Source organism: Pollachius pollachius (genome assembly GCF_949987615.1).
Source record: "Pollachius pollachius genome assembly, chromosome: 7".
NCBI lineage: Eukaryota > Metazoa > Chordata > Actinopteri > Gadiformes > Gadidae > Pollachius > Pollachius pollachius.
In genome coordinates, this window is record NC_136940.1 from 498,030 (window position 1) to 523,029 (window position 25,000).

The window sequence follows — 25,000 nt, forward strand, 5'->3', positions numbered from 1 at the left end:
CAGACGGGCAGAGAGACAGACAGGTAGAGAGACAGATGGGCAGAGAGACAGACGGGTAGAGACACAGACGGGCAGAGAGACAGACGGCAGAGAGACAGACGGGCAGAGAGACAGACGGCAGAGAGACAGACGGGCAGAGAGACAGACGGGCAGAGAGACAGACCTCCAGCAGCTGGTCCCCCACCCTGACGGCCCCGTGGCGGGCGGCCGGGCCCCCGGGGCTCAGCCCCACGATGTAGATACTGAGCCGGCTGCGGTCGCGGTCCCCTGCCAGGCTCAGGCCCAGGCCCTGCGGCTCCTTCTCCAGCTCCACACTCAGCACCTCCCCCGGGAGCGCCTGGTAGCGCTGCAGCACGCCCTCTGGGGAGACAAGGGTCAGCCTGGGGCACCAAGGCCTGGAGTCTGGGGACCTGGAGGCCTGGGGCACCATGGCCTGGAGTCTGGGGGCCTGGGGCACCAAGGCCTGGAGTCTGGGGGCCTGGGGCACCAAGGCCTGGAGTCTGGGGGCCTGGGGCACCAAGGCCTGGAGTCTGGGGGCCTGGAGGCCTGGGGCACCATGGCCTGGAGTCTGGGGGCCTGGGGCACCAAGGCCTGGAGTCTGGGGGCCTGGGGCACCAAGGCCTGGGGCCTGGAGGTCTGGGGGCCTGGGGGTCTGGGACAGAACTACACACAGACGACAGAAAGACAGAACTACACACAGACGACAGACAGACAGAACTACACACAGACGACAGACAGACAGAACTACACACAGACAACAGACAGACAGAACTACAGACAGACGAAAGACAGACAGAGAGGCTCTTAAACTGAGACTGAAACTGAAACCTAAGACTGAGCCTGGAGACTGGAGAGACTGGAGAGACTGGAGACTAATGACTGGAGACTGGAGAGACTGGAGACTAATGACTGGAGACTAATGACTGCAGACTGGAGACTAATGACTGGAGACTGGAGACTACTGACTGCAGACTGGAGACTAATGACTGGAGACTGGAGAGACTGGAGACTAATGACTGGAGACTGGAGATGGAGACTGGAGACTAATGACTGGAGACTGGAGACTAATGACTGCAGACTGGAGACTAATGACTGCAGACTGGAGACTAATGACTGGAGACTGGAGACTAATGACTGGAGACTGGAGAGACTGGAGACTATTGACTGGAGACTGGAGACTAATGACTGGAGACTGGAGACTAATGACTGCAGACTGGAGACTGGAGACTGGAGACTAATGACTGGAGACTGGAGAGACTGGAGACTAATGACTGGAGACTGGAGACTAATGACTGGAGACTGGAGACTAATGACTGGAGACTGGAGACTAATGACTGGAGACTGGAGACTAATGACTGGAGACTGGAGACTAATGACTGCAGACTGAAGACTAATGACTGGAGACTAATGACGGGAGACTGGAGACTAATGACTGCAGACTGAAGACTAATCGCTGCAGACTGGAGACTAATGACTGGAGACTGGAGACTAATGACTGCAGACTGGAGATGGAGACTGGAGACTAACGACTGGAGACTGGAGACTAATGACTGCAGACTGGAGACTAATGACTGGAGACTAATGACTGGAGACTGGAGACTAATGACTGCAGACTGAAGACTAATGACTGGAGACTAATGACGGGAGACTGCAGACTAATGACTGCAGACTGAAGACTAATGACTGCAGACTGGAGACTGTTCCACACCCAACCCTGGTGGTATGGTGAGAGAGCAGAGAGGTTAAGGTCCTGGTTTATCTGGAGACCGGGTCCCACAGTCCTTCAATCCACATTCCATTCAGAGACAGGGCGAGAGAGAGACAGGAAGGTAGACAGGCAGACAGATGAGGAGAGTGAAAGGTGACCTCTGTGTTCCAACAGAAACAACAGAACGCTGCTCTCTGCTGGAGGACGACGGGAGTTCAGATACCAGCTGCAGTGGAAACACAGACACACACACACACACACACTAACCCTCAAACTAACACACTAACATACCTTCTTCCACCAACACACTCACCCTTTCATCAACACCCTCCCCCTCGCACTAACCTGGCAACATGGCCCATTCTTCAGCGGACCCTCACCAGAGCCATCCCCTCAGAGCGCACGCTGTTAGCCTGTTAGCGTGTGTTAGCACGCTGCAGCAGGTGATTGTATCGGTGTGTGTGTGACAGAGCATTTGTCTGCATGTATAAGCCTGTGCGCTAGAGCCAGTGTGTGTGTGTGTGTGTATGGGTGTTTGTGTGTGTGAGAGAGGTAGCGAGTGAGTGTGAGCGAGTGATAGGGTGTGTGTGTGTGTGAGGTAGCAAGTCTGTGCGATGTGTATCGACGGTCTGCTGCTGGCTTGCAGAGCTTGGCTTTTTCCAGAAAGAGATTTACAGCAACGAGAGAGAAGAGAGAGAGGAAGAGGGAGGAGAGAGAGAGAGAGGAAGAGGGAGGAGAGAGAGAGAGAGAGGAAGAGGGAGGAGAGAGAGAGAGGAAAAGGGAGGAGAGAGAGAGAGAGAGGAAGAGGGAGGAGAGAGAGAGAGAGGAAGAGGGAGGAGAGAGAGAGAGAGGAAGAGGGAGGAGAGAGAGAGGGAGGGGGTAGGGAGCGCGAGAGAGGGGAGAGAGAGAGAAGGGAGAGAGAGAGAGAGGAAGAGGGAGGAGAAAGAGAGTTGAGAGGGGAGAGAGAGGGAGGGAGTAGGGAGAGCGAGAGAGGGGAGAGAGAGAGAGAAGGGAGAGAGAGAGAGAGAGAGAGAGGAAGAGGGAGGAGAGAGAGAGAGAGAGGAAGAGGGAGGAGAGAGAGAGAGGAAGAGGGAGGAGAGAGAGAGAGAGGGGAAGAGGGAGGAGAGAGAGAGAGGAAGAGGGAGGAGAGAGAGAGAGAGAGGAAGAGGGAGGAGAGGGAGGGGGTAGGGAGAGCGAGAGAGGGGAGAGAGAGAGAGGAAGAGGGAGGAGAGAGAGAGTTGAGAGGGGAGAGAGAGGGAGGGAGTAGGGAGAGCGAGAGAGGGGAGAGAGAGAGAAGGGAGAGAGAGAGAGAGAGGAGAGAGATGGAACAACAGATCAGGGACAACAGATGGAAAATAGCCTTCAGGCTAACTGGTGCATTTAAAGGAATGTTTAATTAATGTACACTGTCCCTGTTCAAATAAACCAATAAAAAAAGAAAAGAAAAAAAAGAGAGGGGGGTGGGAGAGAGACAGAGAGGAGAGAGAGGGAGGGGGGAGAGACAGAGAGGAGAGAGAGGGAGGGGGGAGAGACAGAGAGGAGAGAGAGGGAGGGGGGAGAGACAGAGAGGAGAGAGAGGGAGGGGGGAGAGACAGAGAGGAGAGAGAGGGAGGGGGGAGAGACAGAGAGGAGAGAGAGGGAGGGGGGAGATAGAGGGAGGGGGGAGAGAGAGGGAGGGGGGAGAGAGACAGAGAGGAGAGAGAGGGAGGGGGGAGATAGAGGGAGGGGGGAGAGAGAGGGAGGGGGGAGAGACAGAGAGGAGAGAGAGGGAGGGGGGAGATAGAGGGAGGGGGGAGAGAGAGGGAGGGGGAGAGACAGAGAGGAGAGAGAGGGAGGGGGGGATCGATGGAGAGAGAGAGAGGGAGGAGAGAGGGAGGGGGGGATCGATGGAGAGAGAGAGAGAGAGAGATGGTGTTGTTGTTATATTTCTCTCACCCTGCAACCCACCCCCTCCCTCCCCTCTTGCCCCCCTCTCTCTATGTCTCTGTCTGCAGTGAGACAACACACTAGTATATATACACCTTGAATACTCTAGTATATATTATAAACCCTATAATACACTGGTGTATATATTATATACACCTTTAATACTCTAGTATATATTATATACTTCTACCTCCTGAGCAGGGGTCTTGTAACCTGAAGGTTGCTGGTTCGGTCCCCGGCTCCTCCTAGCTGAGAGTGGAGGTGTCCCTGAGCGGGACGCCCCCCCTGACTGATACCGACCAGCTGGCTGTCGGTATCAGTCAGGGGGGGTGTCCCAGAGCGGGACGCCCCCCCTGACTGATACCGACCAGCTGGCTGTTGCCCTGCGGGGCTGACTCTGCCATCGGTGGTCAATGTGTGTATTAACCCATTTGATAAAAGCGTCCGCTAAATGCCCTAATTGTAATTGTATACACCTTTAATATTCTAGTATATATAATATACATCTCGAATACTCTAGCATATATTATAAACACTATAATACACTGGTGTATGTTATATACACCTTTAATACACTAGTATATATTATAAACACTAGTATACAGTAGGATATATTATATACACCTTTAATACTCTAGTATATATTATATCCACTATAATACAGTAGGATATATTATATACTCTATACACTATAATTCATTAGGACATATTATATATTTATGTATATATTGATTGATAACACTATTATATTTTATATGCACTCTAGTACTGTAAGGATTGTACTTTGAGCACAATGTACTGTCTCTGCAGCAAGTGTTCTAGTGTGTGTGTGTGTTGGTGTGTGTGTGTGCATGTTAGTGTGTGTGTGTGTGCATGTTGGTGTTTGTGTGTGTGCGTGTTGGTGTTTGTGTGTGTGTTGGTGTGTGTGTGTTGGTGTTTGTGTGTGTGCGTGTTGGTGTTTGTGTGTGTTGGTGTTTGTGTGTATGTGCGTGTTGGTGTTTGTGTGTGTGTTGGTGTGTGTGTGTGTGTGTTGGTGTTTGTGTGTGTGTGCGTGTTTGTGCGTGTTGGTGTTTGTGTGTGTGGTGTGGAGGAGAGGGTTGTCAGCTCAGCTTAGTGAAATGTCCTTGACCTTACTAGTGTGGCCTGATTCACTGTTCTCAAACACACACACACACGCACACACACACACACACACACACAAACACACACACACACACACACACACCTGAGTCTCCACTGTGAAGTATTCCCCTAATATTCATAAAAAACGGATTTACAAATTCATATATATGTAGATTAATAAGTATATTAAATATTTATTTATAGAAAAATCTATAATACTTCTATATATATGAATATAACATATTTATACATTTAGATATTATCTCATATATATGATATATTTATATATACTTAAACATGTATGATATTATCTGGAATATGTTATATTTATATACTAATACATCATATTTCTAGATATAATCAATTGCAAAAAATATATATCAGATTTATAGATATTATCTATAATATACATTTACATACATTATATATAAATATTTATGCATCATATATATTAATAAATATCTATAATATATATATACACGTTATATATTTATACAACAGTTAGTTCCTACCAAGTAATTTTATAGGACAAGAGGCATTCCATTAGTGCTGCTATAGAGTATAACAGCACTGGGACGTTTACCTACACCTGTATCACTCGCTTTACAGGTGTTCTCAGAACCGTTAATGTTATGTTAAGCTAGTGTGTTTATGGTTTACTTGGCAACCGGTCAGTCCGTGTCCAGTTGCAGATCTATTTGTGTTGGCGAAAAAATCATTAAATAAACAAATGATAATCTGTTGTTGCTTATTGCTGTTAACTAATAAATGGTGCTTGTAGAACTGTTGTATTAAAGCAATATGACACTGGAGTTCGTGCTGTTGTTCTGAATATCAGCACGGCTGTGATTATCTTCTTTCTGATATTCAGTACAGCAACACAACCTCGAGTGTCATATTGCTTAATTATAAATTCTATCTATAACATGCATGAATGTGTAGTTGATAAATAAATATATAATATAGTTTATATATTAATATATATATATATATTTACATATAATAGAGTTGATATATTAATATATCAATATATTAATATATTATATATATATATATATATATATATATATACAGTGGGGCAAAAAAGTATTTAGTCAGCCACCAATTGTGCAAGTTCTCCCACTTAAAAAGACGAGAGAGGCCTGTAATTTTCATCATAGGTAAACCTCAGCTATGAGAGACAAAATGAAAAAAAAAATCCAGAAAATCACATTGTCTGATTTTTTAAGAATTTATTTGCAAATTATGGTGGAAAATAAGTATTTGGTCACCTACAAACCAGCAAGATTTCTGTCTGTCACAGACCTGTAACTTCTTCTTTAAGAGGCTCCTCTGTCCTCCACTCGTTACCTGTATTAATGGCACCTGTTTGAACTCCTTATCAGTATAAAAGACACCTGTCCACAACCTCAAACAGTCACACTCCAAACTCCACTATGGCCAAGACCAAAGAGCTGTCGAAGGACACCAGAAACACAATTGTAGACCTGCACCAGGCTGGGAAGTCTGAATCTGCAATAGGTAAGCAGCTTGGTGTGAAGAAATCAACTGTGGGAGCAATTATTAGGAAATTGGAATACATACAAGACCACTGATAATCTCCCTCGATCTGGGGCTCCACGCAAGATCTCACCCTGTGGGGTCAAAATGATCACAAGAACGGTGAACAAAAATCCCAGAACCACACGGGGGGACCTAGTGAATGACCTCCAGAGAGCTGGGACCAAAGTAACAAAGGCTACCATCACTAACACACTACGCCGCCAGGGACTCAAATCCTGCAGTGCCAGACATGTCCCCCTGCTAAAGCCAGTGCATGTCCGGGCCCGTTTGAAGTTTGCTAGAGAGCATTTGGATGATCCAGAACAGGATTCGGAGAATGTCATATGGTCAGATGAAACCAAAATAGAACTTTTTGGTAAAAACTCAACTCGTCGTGTTTGGAGGAGAAAGAATTTTGAGTTGCATCCAAAGAACACCATACCTACAGTGAAGCATGGGGGTGGAAACATCATGCTTTGGGGCTGTTTTTCTGCCAAGGGACCAGGACGTCTGATCCGTGTGACGGAAAGAATGAATGGGGCCATGTATCATGAGATTTTGAGTGAAAACCTCCTTCCATCAGCAAGGGCACTGAAGATGAAACGTGGCTGGGTCTTTCAGCATGACAATAACCCCAAACACACCGCCCGGGCAACGAAGGAGTGGCTTCGTAAGAAGCATTTCAAGGTCCTGGAGTGGCCTAGCCAGTCTCCAGATCTCAACCCCATAGAAAATCTTTGGAGGGAGTTGAAAGTCTGTGTTGCCCAGCGAAGGCCCAAAAACATCACTGCTCTAGAGGAGATCTGCATGGAGGAATGGGCCAAAATACCAGCAGCAGTGTGTGAAAACCTTGTAAAGACTTACAGAAAACGTTTGACCTCTGTCATTGCCAACAAAGGGCATGTAACAAAGTATTGAGATGACCTTTTGTTATTGACCAAATACTTATTTTCCACCATAATTTGCAAATAAATTCTTTAAAAATCAGACAATGTGATTTTCTAGATTTTTTTTTTTTCATTTTGTCTCTCATAGCTGAGGTATACCTATGATGAAAATTACAGGCCTCTCTCATCTTTTTAAGTGGGAGAACTTGCACAATTGATGGCTGACTAAATACTTTTTTGCCCCACTGTATATATATATATGGTGATATTTTAAGATCCTCCATCAGTAAGGGCACTTGAAGAACAGTCTTTAAACGTATTAAGGTGCACTCTTTATTTAGTCAACATGAGGGTTAGGGTTGCATCAGACGGGTCAGGAGTCACTGTGCTGTGATTGGAGGAGGTGTGATGGTGCGGTCAGAGAGCTGTGCTGTGATTGGAGGACATGTGATGGTGCGGTCAGAGAGCTGTGCTGTGATTAGAGGAGATGTGAGGGTGCGGTGAGAGAGCTGTGCTGTGATTGGAGGAGATGTGAGGGTGCGGTCAGAGAGCTGTGCTGTGATTGGAGGAGATGTGAGGGTGCGGTCAGAGAGCTGTGCTGCGATTGGAGGAGATGTTAGGGTGTGGTCAGAGAGCTGTGCTGTGATTGGAGGAGGTGTGAGGGTGCGGTCAGAGAGCTGTGCTGTGATTGGAGGAGGTGTGAGGGTGCGGTCAGAGAGCCTTGGGGCCGAGCGACACCGAGCCATCTCTACGGTTACTAGTTGATTGACACCTCAGAATCATGGACTGTTGTTACTCTGCTCCCTGGTATGACATCAGAGGAGTGAGACGGCAGAGGAGTGAGACGACAGAGGAGTGATACAGCAGAGGAGTGAGACCGCAGAGGAGTGAATCAGCAGAGGAGTTAGACGGCAGAGGAGTGAGACAGCAGAGGAGTGAGACAGTAGAGGAGTGAGACAGCAGAGGCCTGGAGAACGGCTTCTTAAACTGAGAGGGAGCCGCTGACCCTTACTCTGAAACACTCTCTGCACACCAGGGGAGGATCTGAGGGATCTGAGGGACCAGTCATCAGAGTGATCAGAGTGATGATCAGTGATCAGAGTGATCAGAGTGATGGTCGTTGATCAGAATGCAGAGTGATCAGAGTGATCAGAGTGATGGTCATTGATCAGAGTGATCAGTGATCAGTCATCAGAATGTTCAGAGTGATGATCAGTGATCAGTGATCAGAGTGATCAGTGATCAGAGTGATCAGAGTGTTCAGAGTGTTCAGAGTGATGATCAGTGATCAGAATGATCAGTGATCAGAGTGATCAGAGTGATCAGTGATCAGAGTGATCAGTGACCACCTCTAACTGAACCTTCACAGCCCACTAGCGGTCCCAGGTCCTAGAGTAAGAAACCCTGTCTGTATCCTCACCATCATTCAAGACCATCTACTGAGCTCAGGGGATTCGACCAGACAACCTCTAACACACAAGAACCACAATCCACCCCCGCCACCACCACCACCACCACCCGAACCACCACCCTAACCACCACCACCCCCACCACTAACCCGGCCCCAGCAGAGTACACGACCGCGTCCTGGTGTGTGTGTAGTGTGTGTGTGTGGTGTGGTGTGTAGTGTGTGTGTGTGGTGTGTAGTGTGTGGTGTGTGGTGTGTGTGTGTGTGTCAGCCCTACAGGAGGCGCTAGCCTCATCCCAACAAGCCCTCAGGCCACCGGCCCTGGAAACACACAATAACACACACACATTAACACAAAGAGATATACACACATTAACACGCACACATATATATAGATACAGATGACCATACACGATAAACATACATATATATATACATATATTATATACACATGTATGTTAGGCTGAATTAGTGGTGGTGGTATATATATATACACCGCTATATATATATACCACCACCAGGTCATGTGACCCTCCTCCACCCCCAGGTCATGTGACCCTCCTCCACCACCAGGTCATGTGACTCTCCTCCACCCCCAGGTCATGTGACCCTCCCTCACCACCAGGTCATGTGACCCTCCTCCACCCCCAGGTCATGTGACCCTCCTCCACCCCCAGGTCATGTGACCCTCCCTCACCACCAGGTCATGTGACCCTCCCTCACCACCAGGTCATGTGACCCTCCTCCACCCCCAGGTCATGTGACCCTCCTCCACCAGTCTGTTCTCCGTCCTGGGGGGCTCTAGGGTTTAGAGGCTCAGGGACCCACCTTCGGTCTGCAGCGGCCCTGGGTCCGTCCGGCCTTCTGATTGGCTGGGAGGATCCGTCCGGCCTTCTGATTGGCTGGGAGGGCGGTAGGGAGGGGGCAGTCTGGAAGTGGGCGGGGCTACTGCTGCTTTCTGCAGGGGACAGAAAACCAAACCGTCCTCAAACCACTCAGCCCCCCGACCCCAGGACCCCCCAGGACCCCCTAGGGGCCGGTCTGCCCCAGGACCCCGACCCCCCAGGACCCCCTAGGGGCCGGTCTGCCCCAGGACCCCCTAGGGGCCCCTAGGGTCGGTCTACCCCAAGACCCCCTAGGGGCCGGTCTGCCCCAGGACCCTGGAGGGGCCGGTCTGCCCCAGGACCCCGACCCCCCAGGACCCCCTAGGGGCCGGACTGCCCCAGGACCCCGACCCCCCAGGACCCCCTAGGGGCCGGTCTGCCCCAGGACCCCGACCCCCCAGGACCCCGACCCCCCAGGACCCCCTAGGGGCCGGTCTGCCCCAGGACCCCGACCCCCCAGGACCCTGGAGGGGCGGTCTACCTCAGCCACCTGAATGATGACCGGCAGGTGAGACACTGAACAGCACAGCCCAGGAGGGGTGGGGGTCTAGGGGTCTGGGGGTCTAGGGGTCTGGGGTCTAGGGGTCTAGGGGTCTGGGGGTCTAGGGGTCTAGGGGTCTGGGGGTCTAGGGGTCTAGGGGTCTAGGGGTCTGGGGGTCTGGGGGTCTGGGGTCTAGGGGTCTGGGGGTCTGGGGGTCTAGGGGTCTAGGGGTCTAGGGGTCTAGGGGTCTAGGGGTCTGGGGTCTAGGGTCTAGGGGTCTAGGGGTCTAGGGTCTAGGGGTCTGGGGTCTAGGGTCTAGGGGTCTGGGGGTCTAGGGTCTGGGGGTCTGGGGGTCTAGGGGTCTAGGGTCTAGGGGTCTAGGGTCTGGGGGTCTAGGGGTCTAGGGGTCTGGGGGTCTAGGGGTCTGGGGGTCTGGGGGTCTAGGGGTCTGGGGTCTAGGGGTCTGGGGGTCTGGGGGTATAGGGGTCTAGGGGTCTAGGGGTCTGGGGTCTAGGGGTCTAGGGGTCTAGGGTCTAGGGGTCTGGGGTCTAGGGGTCTAGGGGTCTAGGGGTCTGGGGGTCTAGGGGTCTAGGGGTCTGGGGGTCTAGGGGTCTAGGGTCTAGGGGTCTAGGGTCTAGGGTCTGGGGGTCTGGGGGTCTGGGGGTCTAGGGGTCTGGGGGTCTAGGGGTCTAGGGGTCTAGGGGTCTGGGGTCTAGGGGTCTAGGGTCTAGGGTCTAGGGGTCTGGGGTCTAGGGTCTAGGGGTCTAGGGTCTAGGGGTCTGGGGGTCTGGGGGTCTAGGGGTCTAGGGTCTAGGGGTCTAGGGGTCTGGGGGTCTAGGGGTCTAGGGTCTAGGGGTCTAGGGTCTGGGGGTCTGGGGGTCTAGGGGTCTGGGGGTCTAGGGGTCTGGGGTCTAGGGTCTAGGGGTCTAGGGTCTAGGGGTCTAGGGTCTGGGGGTCTAGGGGTCTAGGGGTCTGGGGGTCTAGGGGTCTAGGGGTCTGGGGTCTAGGGGTCTGGGGGTCTAGGGGTCTAGGGGTCTGGTGGTCTGGTGGTCTAGGGGTCTGGGGGTCTAGGGTCTGGGGGTCTGGGGGTCTGAGGGTCTAGGGGTCTAGGGGTCTAGGGGTCTAGGGGTCTAGGGGTCTGGGGTCTAGGGGTCTGGGGCTCTAGGGGTCTGGGGGTCTGGGGGTCTAGGGGTCTGGTGGTCTAGGGGTCTAGGGGTCTGGGGGTCTGGGGGTCTAGGGGTCTGGGGGTCTGGGGGTCTGGGGGTCTAGGGGTCTAGGGGTCTGGGGGTCTGGGGGTCTAGGGGTCTGGGGGTCTAGGGGTCTGGTGGTCTGGGGGTCTAGGGGTCTAGGGGTCTAGGGGTCTAGGGTCTAGATGTACCACTCACCGGGGGCGGGGTCCTGCGGCCTCGGTGAGTCATGTGACTGGAGGCTGAGAGCGACACTGGCTGAGAGGAACCACGGAGACAGAGGTCAGAGGTCAGACGGGGGGGGGGGGGTGCCCTAATAGACAATAGTGTGTGTGTGTGTGTAAGTGTGTGTATGTGTACCCAGTGTGTGTGTGTGCCGTGTGTGTGTGTGTACCCTCTGTGTGTGTGTGTGTGTGTGTGTGTGTTTGTGTGTGTACCCTCTGTGTGTGTGTGTGTGTGTGGGTGTGTGTACCCTCTGTGTGTGTGTGTGTGTACCCTGTGTGTGTGTGTACCCTGTTTGCGTGTGTGTGCCCTGTGTGTGTGTGTGTGTGTGTCCTGTGTGTGTGTGTGTGTCCTGTGTGTGTGTGTGTGTGTGTGTGTGTGTGTGTGTGTGTCCTGTGTGTGTGTGTGTGTGTGTGTGTGTACCCTGTTTGTGTGTGTGTGCCCTGTGTGTGTGTGTGTGTGTGTCCTGTGTGTGTGTGTGTGTGTGTGTACCCTTGGTGTGTTGCTCAGGCTCTGCACCGTGAACACTACTGGGTTCTCCGCTGCCTTGATGGCCGCCACCGCCTCCTGGTGGCTGGAGGCCTGCAGGTCCACCCCACACACCTGGCACGCAATACACAATACACACAATGTACACACCTGGCACGCAATACACACAATACACACATGGAACACAATGTACACACCTGGCACGCAATACACAATACACACAATGTACACACCTGGCACGCAATACACAATGTACACAATGTACACACCTGGCACGCAATACACAATACACACAATGTACACACAATGTACACACCTGGAGCACGCAATACACACAATACACACAATGTACACACCTGGCACGCAATACACACAATACACACAATGTACACACCTGGCACGCAATACACAATACACACAATGTACACACCTGGAGCACGCAATACACACAATACACACAATGTACACACCTGGAGCACGTAATACACAATGTACACAATGTACACTATGCACTATATTAGGGCTGTACGGTATAGTGTATAGTCCATAGTGTGTAGTGTGTAGTGTATAGTGTATGGTGTGTGGTGTGTGTTGTGTATAGTGTATAGTCCATAGTGTGTAGTGTGTAGTGTATAGTGTATGGTGTGTGGTGTGTGTTGTGTGCAGTGTATAGTGTGTAGTGTGTAGTGTATAGTGTGTATATTGTGAAAAACGTATATCAAGGTATGATGAGGCATAGACGGTAACGGTATTATATTACGGTATGTTAATTTTATCTTCTAATTTGGATATCAATGCTTCTGAAGGGGTAAAATACTGGTTAGGGAGCAAAACTGCACAGAAAAAATGCAAAATCTTTTCTCACGTTATTTCCATCTCTGAAAAACCCTAATGTTTAATAGCAGGGATTTCTTTCTCCACTTACTTGAGGACCGTGCCGTACAGTTTTGCCTTCTGAATTTGGCTGAAGTGTGTGCGGGCAGGTAACGCGTACCTGGGATCGAGTGTTTTGACCATCTCTTTAAAGCCCTTTCTATTGACATTTTACCTGTGTACATGTCTGTACACAGGTAAACAGTGACAGCGTTTGTTATCTCGTTCCACCCCAGGCTTTTTTTGGTACAAGGACTGGCTTTGGAAAATGCCTGCGGAAGCGATGTCTGAGATGCAAAGACAGCGTCTGTCTACCAGCGTCTGTCTGGTACGGTGTGGAAGGAGAGCTCATGAAGGCACTATTGCCTTCAATAGCATGCTGCCTGAGGAGGCAGTATCTCAAATCTGTCTCTGGGAAAAGAAATGTTGTGCCGAATTGAAAAAGGAACTACGTTTTGTTACCATATTTTCAGTAGTTGCGCGTAACTTTACTTTTTACATGAAAAAGTAGTTATGTTACTGTATTAACGCGTTACTTACTTTATAACGCACACACAACACTTTCACGGTAACGTCAAATTCCATACCGTAGCGCAAATTCACAGCGGTGTACTTTCTATACCGTACACCCCTACACTATATTCACACCTAGAGCACACACTATAGTTTACTATAGTACTACTATAAACACTTAAGGTTAGGTAACCTAGGCCTAGCTCAGGTTAAGGTTAGGTTAAGGTTAAGGTAAGGTTACGGTTGAAGATAAGTTAAGGTTAATGTAAGGTTAAGGTAAGCTTAAGGTTAAAGTTAAGTTAAGGTTAATGTAAGGTTAAGGTTAAGGTAAGCTTAAGGCTAGGTTAAGCTTAAGGTTAAGCTTAAGGTGAAGGTACCTCTAGGATCTTGTCTCCGGTCTTCAGGGGGGTGTGGCCAGCGGGGCTGTGGGGGAGGACCTCCTTGATGAAGATGCCTCGAAGCTCCTCCCCATTACGGAGTCGCTTGATCACATGACGCCCGCCCACGATGCTGATGCCAAGGGATTGGCCGGGCTCAAGCCACACCTCCACCCTAACAGGGAAAGGTGGAGCTCTGTCAGTAACACCTCCACCCTAACAGGGAAAGGTGGAGCTCTGTCAGTAACACCTCCACCCTAACAGGGAAAGGTGGAGCTCTGTCAGTAACACCTCCACCCTAACAGGGAAAGGTGGAGCTCTGTCAGTAACACCTCCACAACATCTACTCCGACGACCACAACGTACCACCAGATACCAGTAGAGAGAGACAGAGGCAGGGAGACAGGTAGGCAGGCAGACAGAGAGACAGGGAGACAGAGAGACAGGCCAACAGAGAGACAGGTAGACAGAGAGACAGGCAGACAGAGAGACAGGCAGACACACAGACAGACAGACAGACAGACAGACAGACTGCTCACCTCCTGGGCGGGCCCCAGTGGCTGAAGGCTGGTGTCTCCTCCCCCTCCCCCTCCTCCCTCTCTGGTAGATAACTGCACACAAACACAGGTTGTCTTCTGAACTCAGCTTCCAATTGGCTGCTGGGCTCACCTATGTTGTCCTGCTTACCCCTCGCCTCCTCTGATTGGTAGATCAGTTCCTCTGCGGCCCCGCCTCTTCCTCGTCCCTGCATCGACCTCTCTCCTGGATCTACACATGTTGTTACAAACGTGTTGTTACAAACATGTTACAAACACGTTACAAACATGTTACAAACATGTTCTTACAACCTATTACAAAACACAACATGTTACACACAACACGTTACCTACAATACGTTACAAACATGTTAAACACAACACGTTACACACATGTTACACACAACACGTTACACACACTAGTTCTTGACACTAGTTCTAGACAGTGGTTATCGACTCTAGTTATCGACTCTAGTTATCGACTCTAGTTATCGACTCTAGTTATTGACACTAGTTATATACATTAGTTATGCCCTGATGGGCCACCAGAGGGAGCCAGAGACCAGTACAGAAACCAGTTTGAGAATGAACCCTCTAAAATAATACTCTTACCTAGTACCTAGGTAAGAGTACCCCTAGTAAAGGGGATGGGCCTGTATAAAGGGGAGGGGCCTGTATAAAGGGGAGGAGCCTGTATATAGGAGAGGGGCCTGTATAAAGGGGAGGGGCCTGTATAAAGGGGAGGGGCCTGTATAACGGGGAGGGGCCTGTATAAAGGGGAGGGGCCTGTATAAAGGAGAGGGGCTTGTGTCGGTACTGACTCTGTGTCGGTGTCCGTCAAGGTGAGTTCTGAGTCGGCCTCATTGTCTCTAGAGCCTAGAACAAACACACACACACACACACACACACACACACACACACACACACACAGTTAGATACAGATATATTTTCCGGATTAATAAAGTTATCTTACGTTAGGTGAACACTAACCCATTGGTTCTCAAATTTTTTATACTGCGTACCACCACAGAAAATATTTGTCTCCCCAAGTACCAGCATTATGACAGATGCTATATCACATAACAACTTACAGCAGCGTAAGCCTGCGGTGCTATTCAGCTATGCAGATCTCATGCAGGAGGCACATTTATTCTTAAAAATAATATTATTTATTGTTAGCTGTTGTCAGCTGTACAAAGTGGTAGCACTAGAAGAGACACAAGGAAACACATACACACACACACCCAGCAAGTGAGAACATGATGTCATGGTAAATGTATTTCCATTCGTACTAGTATTTTGATAGTATTGTTTTTAACGATCTAGCGATTTTTTTTTTTTTCTAATTCCTCTGCGTACCACTTGATAGCGCATTGCGAACCACCGGTGGTAGTTTGAGAACCACTGCTTTAACCAAATAAAACATCAATACAATAATAATATAATAATAATACAATAATAATACAATACAGTGCATACACCCCCCCCCAACACACACACACACACACACACACACACACACACACACACACACCTGGAGCCTGGCTCTCCTCTTCCTCCTGATTCTTCATGTCCTGTCGCTCCTCTTCCTCACACCAACTCTAAATACGATAGAGAGAGAGAGACAGGTCAGTGAGGAGAGAGAGAGAGAAAGGTCAGTGAGGAGAGAGAGAGAGACAGGTCAGTGAGGAGAGAGAGAGAGACAGGTCAGTGAGGAGAGAGAGAGAGACAGGTCAGTGAGGAGAGAGAGAGAGACAGGTCAGTGAGGAGAGAGAGAGAGAAAGGTCAGTGAGGAGAGAGAGAGAGACAGGTCAGTGAGGAGAGAGAGAGAGACAGGTCAGTGAGGAGAGAGAGAGAGACAGGTCAGTGAGGAGAGAGAGAGAGACAGGTCAGTGAGGAGAGAGAGAGAGACAGGTCAGTGAGGAGAGAGAGAGAGACAGGTCAGTGAGGAGAGAGAGAGAGAAAGGTCAGTGAGGAGAGAGAGAGAGACAGGTCAGTGAGGAGAGAGAGAGAGACAGGTCAGTGAGGAGAGAGAGAGAGACAGGTCAGTGAGGAGAGAGAGAGACAGGTCAGTGAGGAGAGAGAGAGAGACAGGTCAGTGAGGAGAGAGAGAGAGACAGGTCAGTGAGGAGAGAGAGAGACAGGTCAGTGAGGAGAGAGAGAGAGACAGGTCAGTGAGGAGAGAGAGAGAGACAGGTCAGAGAGGAGAGAGAGAGAGACAGGTCAGTGAGGAGAGAGAGAGACAGGTCAGTGAGGAGAGAGAGAGACAGGTCAGTGAGGAGAGAAAGACAGGTCAGTGATGAGAGAGAGAGAGACAGGTCGGTCAGGAGAGACTAGTAATTCATGGGATCCCAGTCCCAGTCCTCCCAGTCCCAGTCCTCCCAGTCCCAGTCCTCCCATGCCTCCCAGTCCTCCCAGTCCCAGTCCTCCCAGTCCCAGTCCTCCCAGTCCTCCCAGTCCTCCCAGCCCCAGTCCTCCCAGTCCCAGTCCTCCCAGTCCCAGTCCTCCCAGTCCTCCCAGTCCTCCCAGCCCCAGTGTTCCCAGTCTCTCCCAGTCTGACCCGACTCCACCCACCTGAGCAGCCGATAGGCTGGTGTAGTGAGGGGGCGGGTCCACGTCGTCCACCGTCATCTCCGGCCCCTCCCCTCCCCGGGGGTCAGAGGTCACGAGGGGGGGGGCGGGGCGGGGGGTGGTCAGCTCCTCCTGGGCCGCGGCCTCCCTCAGGTCCTCAGGGAGGATGGAGCCGTCACCGAACCCCTGACACACACACACACACGCACACACACAAGCACACACACAGACACGCACGCACGCACACACACACACACACACGCACACACACACACACAAGCACGCACACACATACACACCCACACACACCCACACGCACACCCACACGCACACACAGACACACACACACACACACATACACACACACAAACACCCACAGACACACACACACACACCCACACGCACACGCACACGCACGCACACACACACACACACACATGGTGTTGCTAACGTTTAGCTAATAGCTCGACAGCAGAAGGTTCTAGGTGGTGTTGGGGATGCGGTTCCTTTGTTGGTGGTCTGTGAGAACACTGGGTTCTCTAGGAGAACACTGGGTTCTGGAGGAGAACACTGGGTTCTGGAGGAGAACACTGGGTTCTGGAGGAGAACACTGGGTTCTGGGGGAGAAAACTGGGTTCTGGAGGAGAACACTGGGTTCTGGAGGAGAACACTGGGTTCTGGAGGAGAACACTGGGTTCTGGGGGCGTCTGTCCTCACAGAACCCTCAGACACACTTAGGGAGGCTCTGGTTGAGCTGAGAGGGCAGTTAATATCTCTCACATCTCGCTGACTCAGCTCGGAGAAAAAGAGAGAGAGAGAGAGAGAGAGAGAGAGAGATACAGAGAGAGAGAGAGACACAGAGAGAGAGAGAGAGAGAGAGGGGGAGGTGAAAAATGTGGTGCAGGGAGGGTCTTAATGGCTCAATTAGTCGCTTCTGGTAGATTTACTGTGGAGCCGTTTGATCTTACATCTCTACTACACACACAGGACGCACAACAGGCACACACAGGACACACACAGGATGCACACAGGACCCACACAGAAATCACAACAGGACACACAACAGACACACACAGGACGCACACAGGACACACAACGGGACACACAACAGGACACACAACAGGACACACACAGGACACACACACAGGATGCACAACAGGACACACACAGGACAAACAACAGGACACACACAGAACACACAACAGACACACAACAGGACGCACACAGACACACACACAGGACACACAACAGGACGCACACAGACACACACACAGGACACACACACGACACGTTTGGACTGTGTGTGTGTTACCGTGGTAGGTAACAGACCGTTTGTGTGTTACCGTGGGAACAGGCAGTGTCTGTGTGTTACCGTGGGAACAGGCAGTGTCTGTGTGTAACCGTGGGAACAGGCAGTGTGTGTATGTTACCGTGGTAACAGGCCGTGTGTGCGTTACCTTGGGAACAGGCAGTCTGTCCAGGTTGGGAAGGTCTGTCGGTTTCTCGGATGGCATCTGGAAGGCTTCTGCTTCTGCAGCCTACACGCACACACACACACACAAACACACACACACACACACATACATACACACACGTGACCTGTTAAGCTAGTAAGAACCAGCTCTCACCAGTCAAAACTAGTTTTAAAAGACAGAACCCGTTATAACCATTCATAACCCATTCTAACCAGTCAGAACCCGTACTACCCAGTCAGAAGCCGTTAAAACCAGTCCAAACATATTCTAACCAGTCAGAACCCGTTATAACCAGTCAGAAACCATTCTAACAAGTCAGAACCCGTTATAACCAGTCAGAACCCCTTCTAACCAGTCAGAACCCGTTGTAACCAGTCAGAACCCGTTATAACCAGTCAGAACCCGTTATAACCGGTCAGAACCAGAACGCACCACGAGCGGCTTGCGGACCCCCAGGCGGACGGGGCCGGGCGGGGCCGCCTTCAGGACCTCCACCGCCTGGGCCAGACTCAGCCGGTCCAGACCGGTGTGGTTCACCGACACCAGCTGGTCGCCTGGCAACAACCCTCCCTGACTCTCGGCCGCCCCGCCGGCGACCAGCGACCGGATCACCATCACACAGGAGCCGGGGTCCACGGGGTCCTGGGGAGAGACCAGACCACCTGACGCTGTGTGTGACCCATGAAGAAATACTATCATGTACAGTACGCTGACGACAGTAGTAGTATTATAAAATACTGTTCAGTACTTGAAATAGCAGAAGCAGTGTGTGCGTGCATGATACACACACACCAGCGCGGCCCCGGGGCCCGGAGATATGTGTGGATCTGGAGTCCTGTTGTGTACATGTGTGTTACACACACACACACACACACACACACACACACACACACACACACACACACACACACACACACACACACACACACACACACACACACACACACACAGCCTCAGCTGGCGGAACTGAAAGGAGCAGGGGCTGGAGGAGGGGGCGGGGCCTCAGAGGGGAGACTCCGCTAGAGGCCACACACACACACACACAAATACACACACTAACACACACAAATACACACACTAACACACACACACACCCACAGGCGTGTTGGGAGAGCATCAGTCGATACGTCTCCTCCACTGACGGAGGAAGTAGCTTAGCACACAGGCTAAAGGTCGAGAGAGAGAGAGAGAGACAGACAGACAGAGTGAGAGACAGACAGACAGACAGACAGACAGACAGACAGACAGTGAGAGACAGACAGACAGTGAGAGAGACACAGACAGACAAACAGACAGACAGACAGACAGACAGACAGTGAGAGAGACACAGACAGACAGACAGACAGACAGACAGTGAGAGAGACACCGACAGACAGACAGACAGACAGACAGACAGACAGTGAGAGAGACACAGACAGACAAACAGACAGACAGACAGACAGACAGACAGTGAGAGAGACACAGACAGACAGACAGACAGACAGACAGACAGACAGACAGAGTTAGAGACAGACAGACAGACAGAGTGAGAGACAGAGTGAGAGAGAGAGAGACACAGACAGACAGACAGACAGTGAGAGAGACACAGACAGACAGACAGACAGACAGACAGACAGACAGAGTACCTGGTAGTCCAGGAGGCTGAACCCGAGGCCTCGATCGCTCTCCTTCTGGAGCTCCAACATGTGGATGGTGGGAGACCAGAGGGCCAGCTCCTCCTCCTCCCCCTCCTCCTCCTCCTCCTCTTCCTCCTCCTCTGGGGGTATCCTGCTAAGAGGGGGGGCCCGGCGATCCTGGAGCAGACACAGCACACAGCTCTCAGACTTAAAGGTCTAAAGACTGCGTCTCCCATCAGGCCCAGTGCCATGGATGACTTCCCCTGGCCAGCCCCACTAAGGAGTCAGAACCCGTCTAACTAGTCACAACCAGCTCCAACCAGTCAGAACCCGTCTAACTAGTCACAACCAGCTCCAACCAGTCAGAACCCGTCTAACTAGTCACAACCGGCTCCAACCAGTCAGAACCCGTCTAACTAGTCACAACCGGCTCCAACCAGTCAGAACCCGTCTAACTAGTCACAACCGGCTCCAACCAGACAGAACCCGTTCTAACTAGTCAGCACCAGCTCTAACCAGTCAGAAACAGTTCTAACCAGCCAGAACCGGTCTACCCAGACAGAAACAGTTCTGACCAGTCAGAACCCGTTAACCTAACCAGAACGCACCACCAGAGAGAAAAGGTTACCTGCTGCTTGTCTTTCAAATCCGTATTACTGGAAAGTAAGGACGACAACTTCAGCTCAATCTACAAAGACACACACCGATAACATCAGTCTTAGTAAGTGAGTAAGTGTGTGTGTGTGTGTGTGTGTGTTTGTGTGTGTGTGTGTCTCTCTCTACCTCGTCCACATTAGGTGTGGCTCTCCATGCTCCTGGTTGTTGATAGTCCTGGTGGTCCAGGTTTTGCTGGTCCTGGTCCTGGTCCAGGTCCTGGTCCTGGTCCAGGTCCAGGTCCTGGTACTGGTCTAGGTCCTGGTCCTGGTCCAGGTCCTGGTCCAGGTCCTGGTCCTGGTCCAGGTCCTGGTGTCGGCAGCACACCAGGCGGAAGGGGGGAGGGACCTCCCTCAGGAAGGCCACCGCCTCCCTCCGAGACTTACCATAGAGCTGGACCCCGTTGACCTGACACACACACACACACACACACACACACACACACAGCTCAACACGTTATCACACTTTTTGTTAAACCTCAACATGTCATGATCCGCCCCTGGTTTTCCTATTCACCTGCCTGCCACCCTGATCACTCCCAATTAACCCAACCACCTTCACCTGTGTTTCCCCTATATCAGTCCTTTCCTCCCAAACATTCCCTGCCAGATTGTCTCTTGTGTTTCACAGTGCTTTCCCGCGATTCGAATCCTGACCTACCACCTATCCTGCCTGCTCTCTGATCCCCGCCTGTCTGACTATCCTGCCTGCTCCTGACCCCCGCCTGTCTGACTATCCTGCCTGCTCCTGACCCCCGCCTGTCTGACTATCCTGCCTGCTCCTGACCCCCGCCTGTCTGACTATCCTGCCTGCTCTCTGATCCTCGCCTGTCTGACTATCCTGCCTGCTCCTGACCCCCGCCTGTCTGACTATTCTGCCGGTTCCTGATCCCCGCCTGTCTGACTATCCTGCCTGCCGATCCTGAATCCGAATAAACGATTGACACTGTTCCACGCTCTTCGCCCGTCTGTGCACTTGGGTTCAGCCAAACGCTCACGTTATACAACACTTTAAAGCTGTTTATTGGTGTGTGCTTTAATGTGTGTTTGAGTGTGTGTGTGTGTGTGTGTGTGTGTGTGCACGCACGTGTGTGTAATATGTCTACATGTGCCTGTGTGTCTGCATGGTTGTAAGTATGTTTGTGTGTTTGTGTGTGTGTCTGCATGCGTGTAAGTATGTAGGTGCCTCCGTGCGTGCGTTGTGCGTCGCTGTGCGTTGTTGTGCGTTGTGAGTGCGTCGTTGTGCTTTGTGCGTCGTTGTGCGTTGTGAGTGCGTCGTTGTGCATTGAGCGTTGTGCGTCGTAGTGCGTGCGTTATGCGTCGTTGAGCATTGTGCGTCGTTTTGCGGCGTTGTGTGTTGAGCGCTGTGCGTCGTTGAGCATTGTGCGTCGTTGAGCGCTGTGCGTCGTTTTGCGTCGTTGTGCGTCGTTGAGCGTTGTGCGTCAATGTGCGTTGAGCGTTGTGCGTCGAGCGTTGTGCGTCATTGTGCGTTGCACCTCCAGCAGCTCGTCCTCCGGCCGCACCAGGCCGTGTCTCTCCAGCGGGCCCCCGGGGGCCACAGAGGAGACGTAGTGGTGGCCGTCGAAGGAGTCCAGCTCCACCCCCAGACGCACGGTGTGGACGGGCAGCAGCTGGGGGGCAACACATGAGGTCACACACACACACACACACATACACATACATATACACACACACACAGACACATATACACACACACACATATACACACACACACACATACACATACATATACACACACACACACAGACACATATACACACACACACACATATACACACACACACACATACACACACACACATATATACAAACACATATACACACACAGACATATACACACACACATATACACATACATACATATACAGTGGGGCAAAAACGTATTTAGTCAGCCACCAATTGTGCAAGTTCTCCCACTTAAAAAGATGAGAGAGGCCTGTAATTTTCATCATATGTAAACCTCAGCTATGAGAGACAAAATGAAAAAAAAAAATCTAGAAAATCACATTGTCTGATTTTTAAAGAATTTATTTGCAAATTATGGTGGAAAATAAGTATTTGGTCAATAACAAAAGGCCATCTCAATACCTTGTTAAATGCCCTTTGTTGGCAATGACAGATGTCAAACGTTTTCTGTAAGTCTTTACAAGGTTTTCACACACTGCTGCTGAATATTTTGGCCCATTCCTCCATGCAGATCTCCTCTAGAGCAGTGATGTTTTTGGGCCTTCGCTGGGCAACACAGACTTTCAACTCCCTCCAAAGATTTTCTATGGGGTTGAGATCTGGAGACTGGCTAGGCCACTCCAGGACCTTGAAATGCTTCTTACGAAGCCACTCCTTCGTTGCCCGGGCGGTGTGTTTGGGGTCATTGTCATGCTGAAAGACCCAGCCACGTTTCATCTTCAGTGCCCTTGCTGATGGAAGGAGGTTTTCACTCAAAATCTCACGATACATGGCCCCATTCATTCTTTTCGTCACACGGATCAGAAGTCCTGGTCCCTTGGCAGAAAAACAGCCCCAAATCATGATGTTTCCATCCCCATGCTTCACTGTAGGTATGGTGTTCTTTGGATGCAACTCAGCATTCTTTCTCCTCCAAACACGACGAGTTGAGTTTTTACCAAAAAGTTCTATTTTGGTTTCATCTGACCATATGACATTCTCCCAATCCTGTTCTGGATCATCCAAATGCTCTCTAGCAAACTTCAAACGGGCCCGGACATGCACTGGCTTTAGCAGGGGGACACGTCTGGCACTGCAGGATTTGAGTCCCTGGCGGCGTAGTGTGTTAGTGATGGTAGCCTTTGTTACTTTGGTCCCAGCTCTCTGGAGGTCATTCACTAGGTCCCCCCGTGTGGTTCTGGGATTTTTGTTCACCGTTCTTGTGATCATTTTGACCCCACAGGGTGAGATCTTGCGTGGAGCCCCAGATCGAGGGAGATTATCAGTGGTCTTGTATGTATTCCATTTCCTAATAATTGCTCCCACAGTTGATTTCTTCACACCAAGCTGCTACCCTATTGCAGATTCAGACTTCCCAGCCTGGTGCAGGTCTACAATTGTGTTTCTGGTGTCCTTTGACAGCTCTTTGGTCTTGGCCATAGTGGAGTTTAGAGTGTGACTGTTTGAGGTTGTGGACAGGTGTCTTTTATACTGATAAGGAGTTCAAACATGTGCCATTAATACAGGTAAACAGCCTCTTAAAGAAGAAGAAGTTACAGGTCTGTGACAGCCAGAAATCTTGCTGGTTTGTAGGTGACCAAATACTTATTTTCCACCATAATTTGCAAATAAATTCTTAAAAAATCAGACAATGTGATTTTCTGGATTTCTTTTTTTCATTTTGTCTCTCATAGCTGAGGTTTACCTATGATGAAAATTACAGGCCTCTCTCATCTTTTTAAGTGGGAGAACTTGCACAATTGGTGGCTGACTAAATACTTTTTTGCCCCACTGTATATATATACACATATATATACATACATACATATATATACATATATACATACATACATATATATACATATATACATACATACATACATACATATATATATATATATATATATATATATATATATATATACATACACATACATACATATCTACATACATACATACATACATATACATATATATACACATACAAATATATCAGTGGAGGCTTCTCCATTGAGGAGAGGGAGGAAGATCCTTCTTAACATTGTTGAGAATAAAAAATGTAGATTGTCCAGACTACTTTAATGAATGAATGCCCTTAAATAGGACTACTTTAATGCCTTTGTATATGTTATGTTTGTTTCCCTGGGTAAAGGGACATTAGCCCCCCCTATCGCCTATTGACCATTGCTTCAGTCCTCCCTCAGCCTCCACTGACTCCCATTCAGTTCACTAAAGTGTTGGCGGCCGGTGATAACATGGGGCTCAATGGGAGAGAGGAGGAAAGTCCTCCTCTGGGTGGGTGGGCCTAGCTACGGGATCTGGATCCCGCCTATGTCTATTCACGAATAGGCTGAGCCCTGGTCCGCTATGAACCAATAAGAGGAGCCCTGGCTGCGCTACGAACCAATAAGGAGCCCTGGCTTCGCTATGAACCAATAAGGAGCCCTGGCTGCGCTATGAACCAATAAGGAGCCCTGGCTGCGCTATGAACCAATAAGAAGGAGCCCTGGCTGTGGAGCAGCCCAGAGGGAGGGGTTATCCCCTCAAGTCTGTTACGAGAACCAACGAACCCGTTCAGTCGAATGCCTAGTTTCCCCCGAGTGGTGCGCTACTGTTCGCTGCGGTACAGTGCGGCTCTGTTCACTTATACAGACGCTTCCGTAGCCCGCGGCCGGGAGGCGGACCCCGCGGCCGGGAGGCGGACCCCGCGGCCGGGAGGCGGACCCCGCGGCCGGGAGGCGGACCCCGCGGCCGGGAGGCGGACCCCGCGAGGAGGGTTGCCTTGATCTATAAATGAAGTCCCTCAATCTTAATTGGCTTAACACCATGACCAACATTCTGAAA

At 50.5% G+C, this 25,000-nt stretch overlaps 1 protein-coding gene across 1 annotated transcript in view; it reads right to left on the reverse strand.

The window, feature by feature from the left end:
• patj (PATJ crumbs cell polarity complex component) overlaps positions 1–25,000 on the reverse strand; it is a 59,028-nt gene that overhangs the window by 16,709 nt on the left and 17,319 nt on the right. The window contains 15 exon segments of the mRNA XM_079740451.1: positions 164–360; positions 9,422–9,551; positions 11,860–11,970; positions 13,620–13,794; positions 14,159–14,230; positions 14,307–14,387; positions 14,977–15,031; positions 15,690–15,756; positions 16,730–16,912; positions 18,184–18,264; positions 18,634–18,843; positions 19,827–19,994; positions 20,446–20,505; positions 20,601–20,879; positions 21,967–22,101. Of these exon segments, the coding sequence (XP_079596577.1) occupies positions 164–360; positions 9,422–9,551; positions 11,860–11,970; positions 13,620–13,794; positions 14,159–14,230; positions 14,307–14,387; positions 14,977–15,031; positions 15,690–15,756; positions 16,730–16,912; positions 18,184–18,264; positions 18,634–18,843; positions 19,827–19,994; positions 20,446–20,505; positions 20,601–20,879; positions 21,967–22,101 (2,004 nt within the window).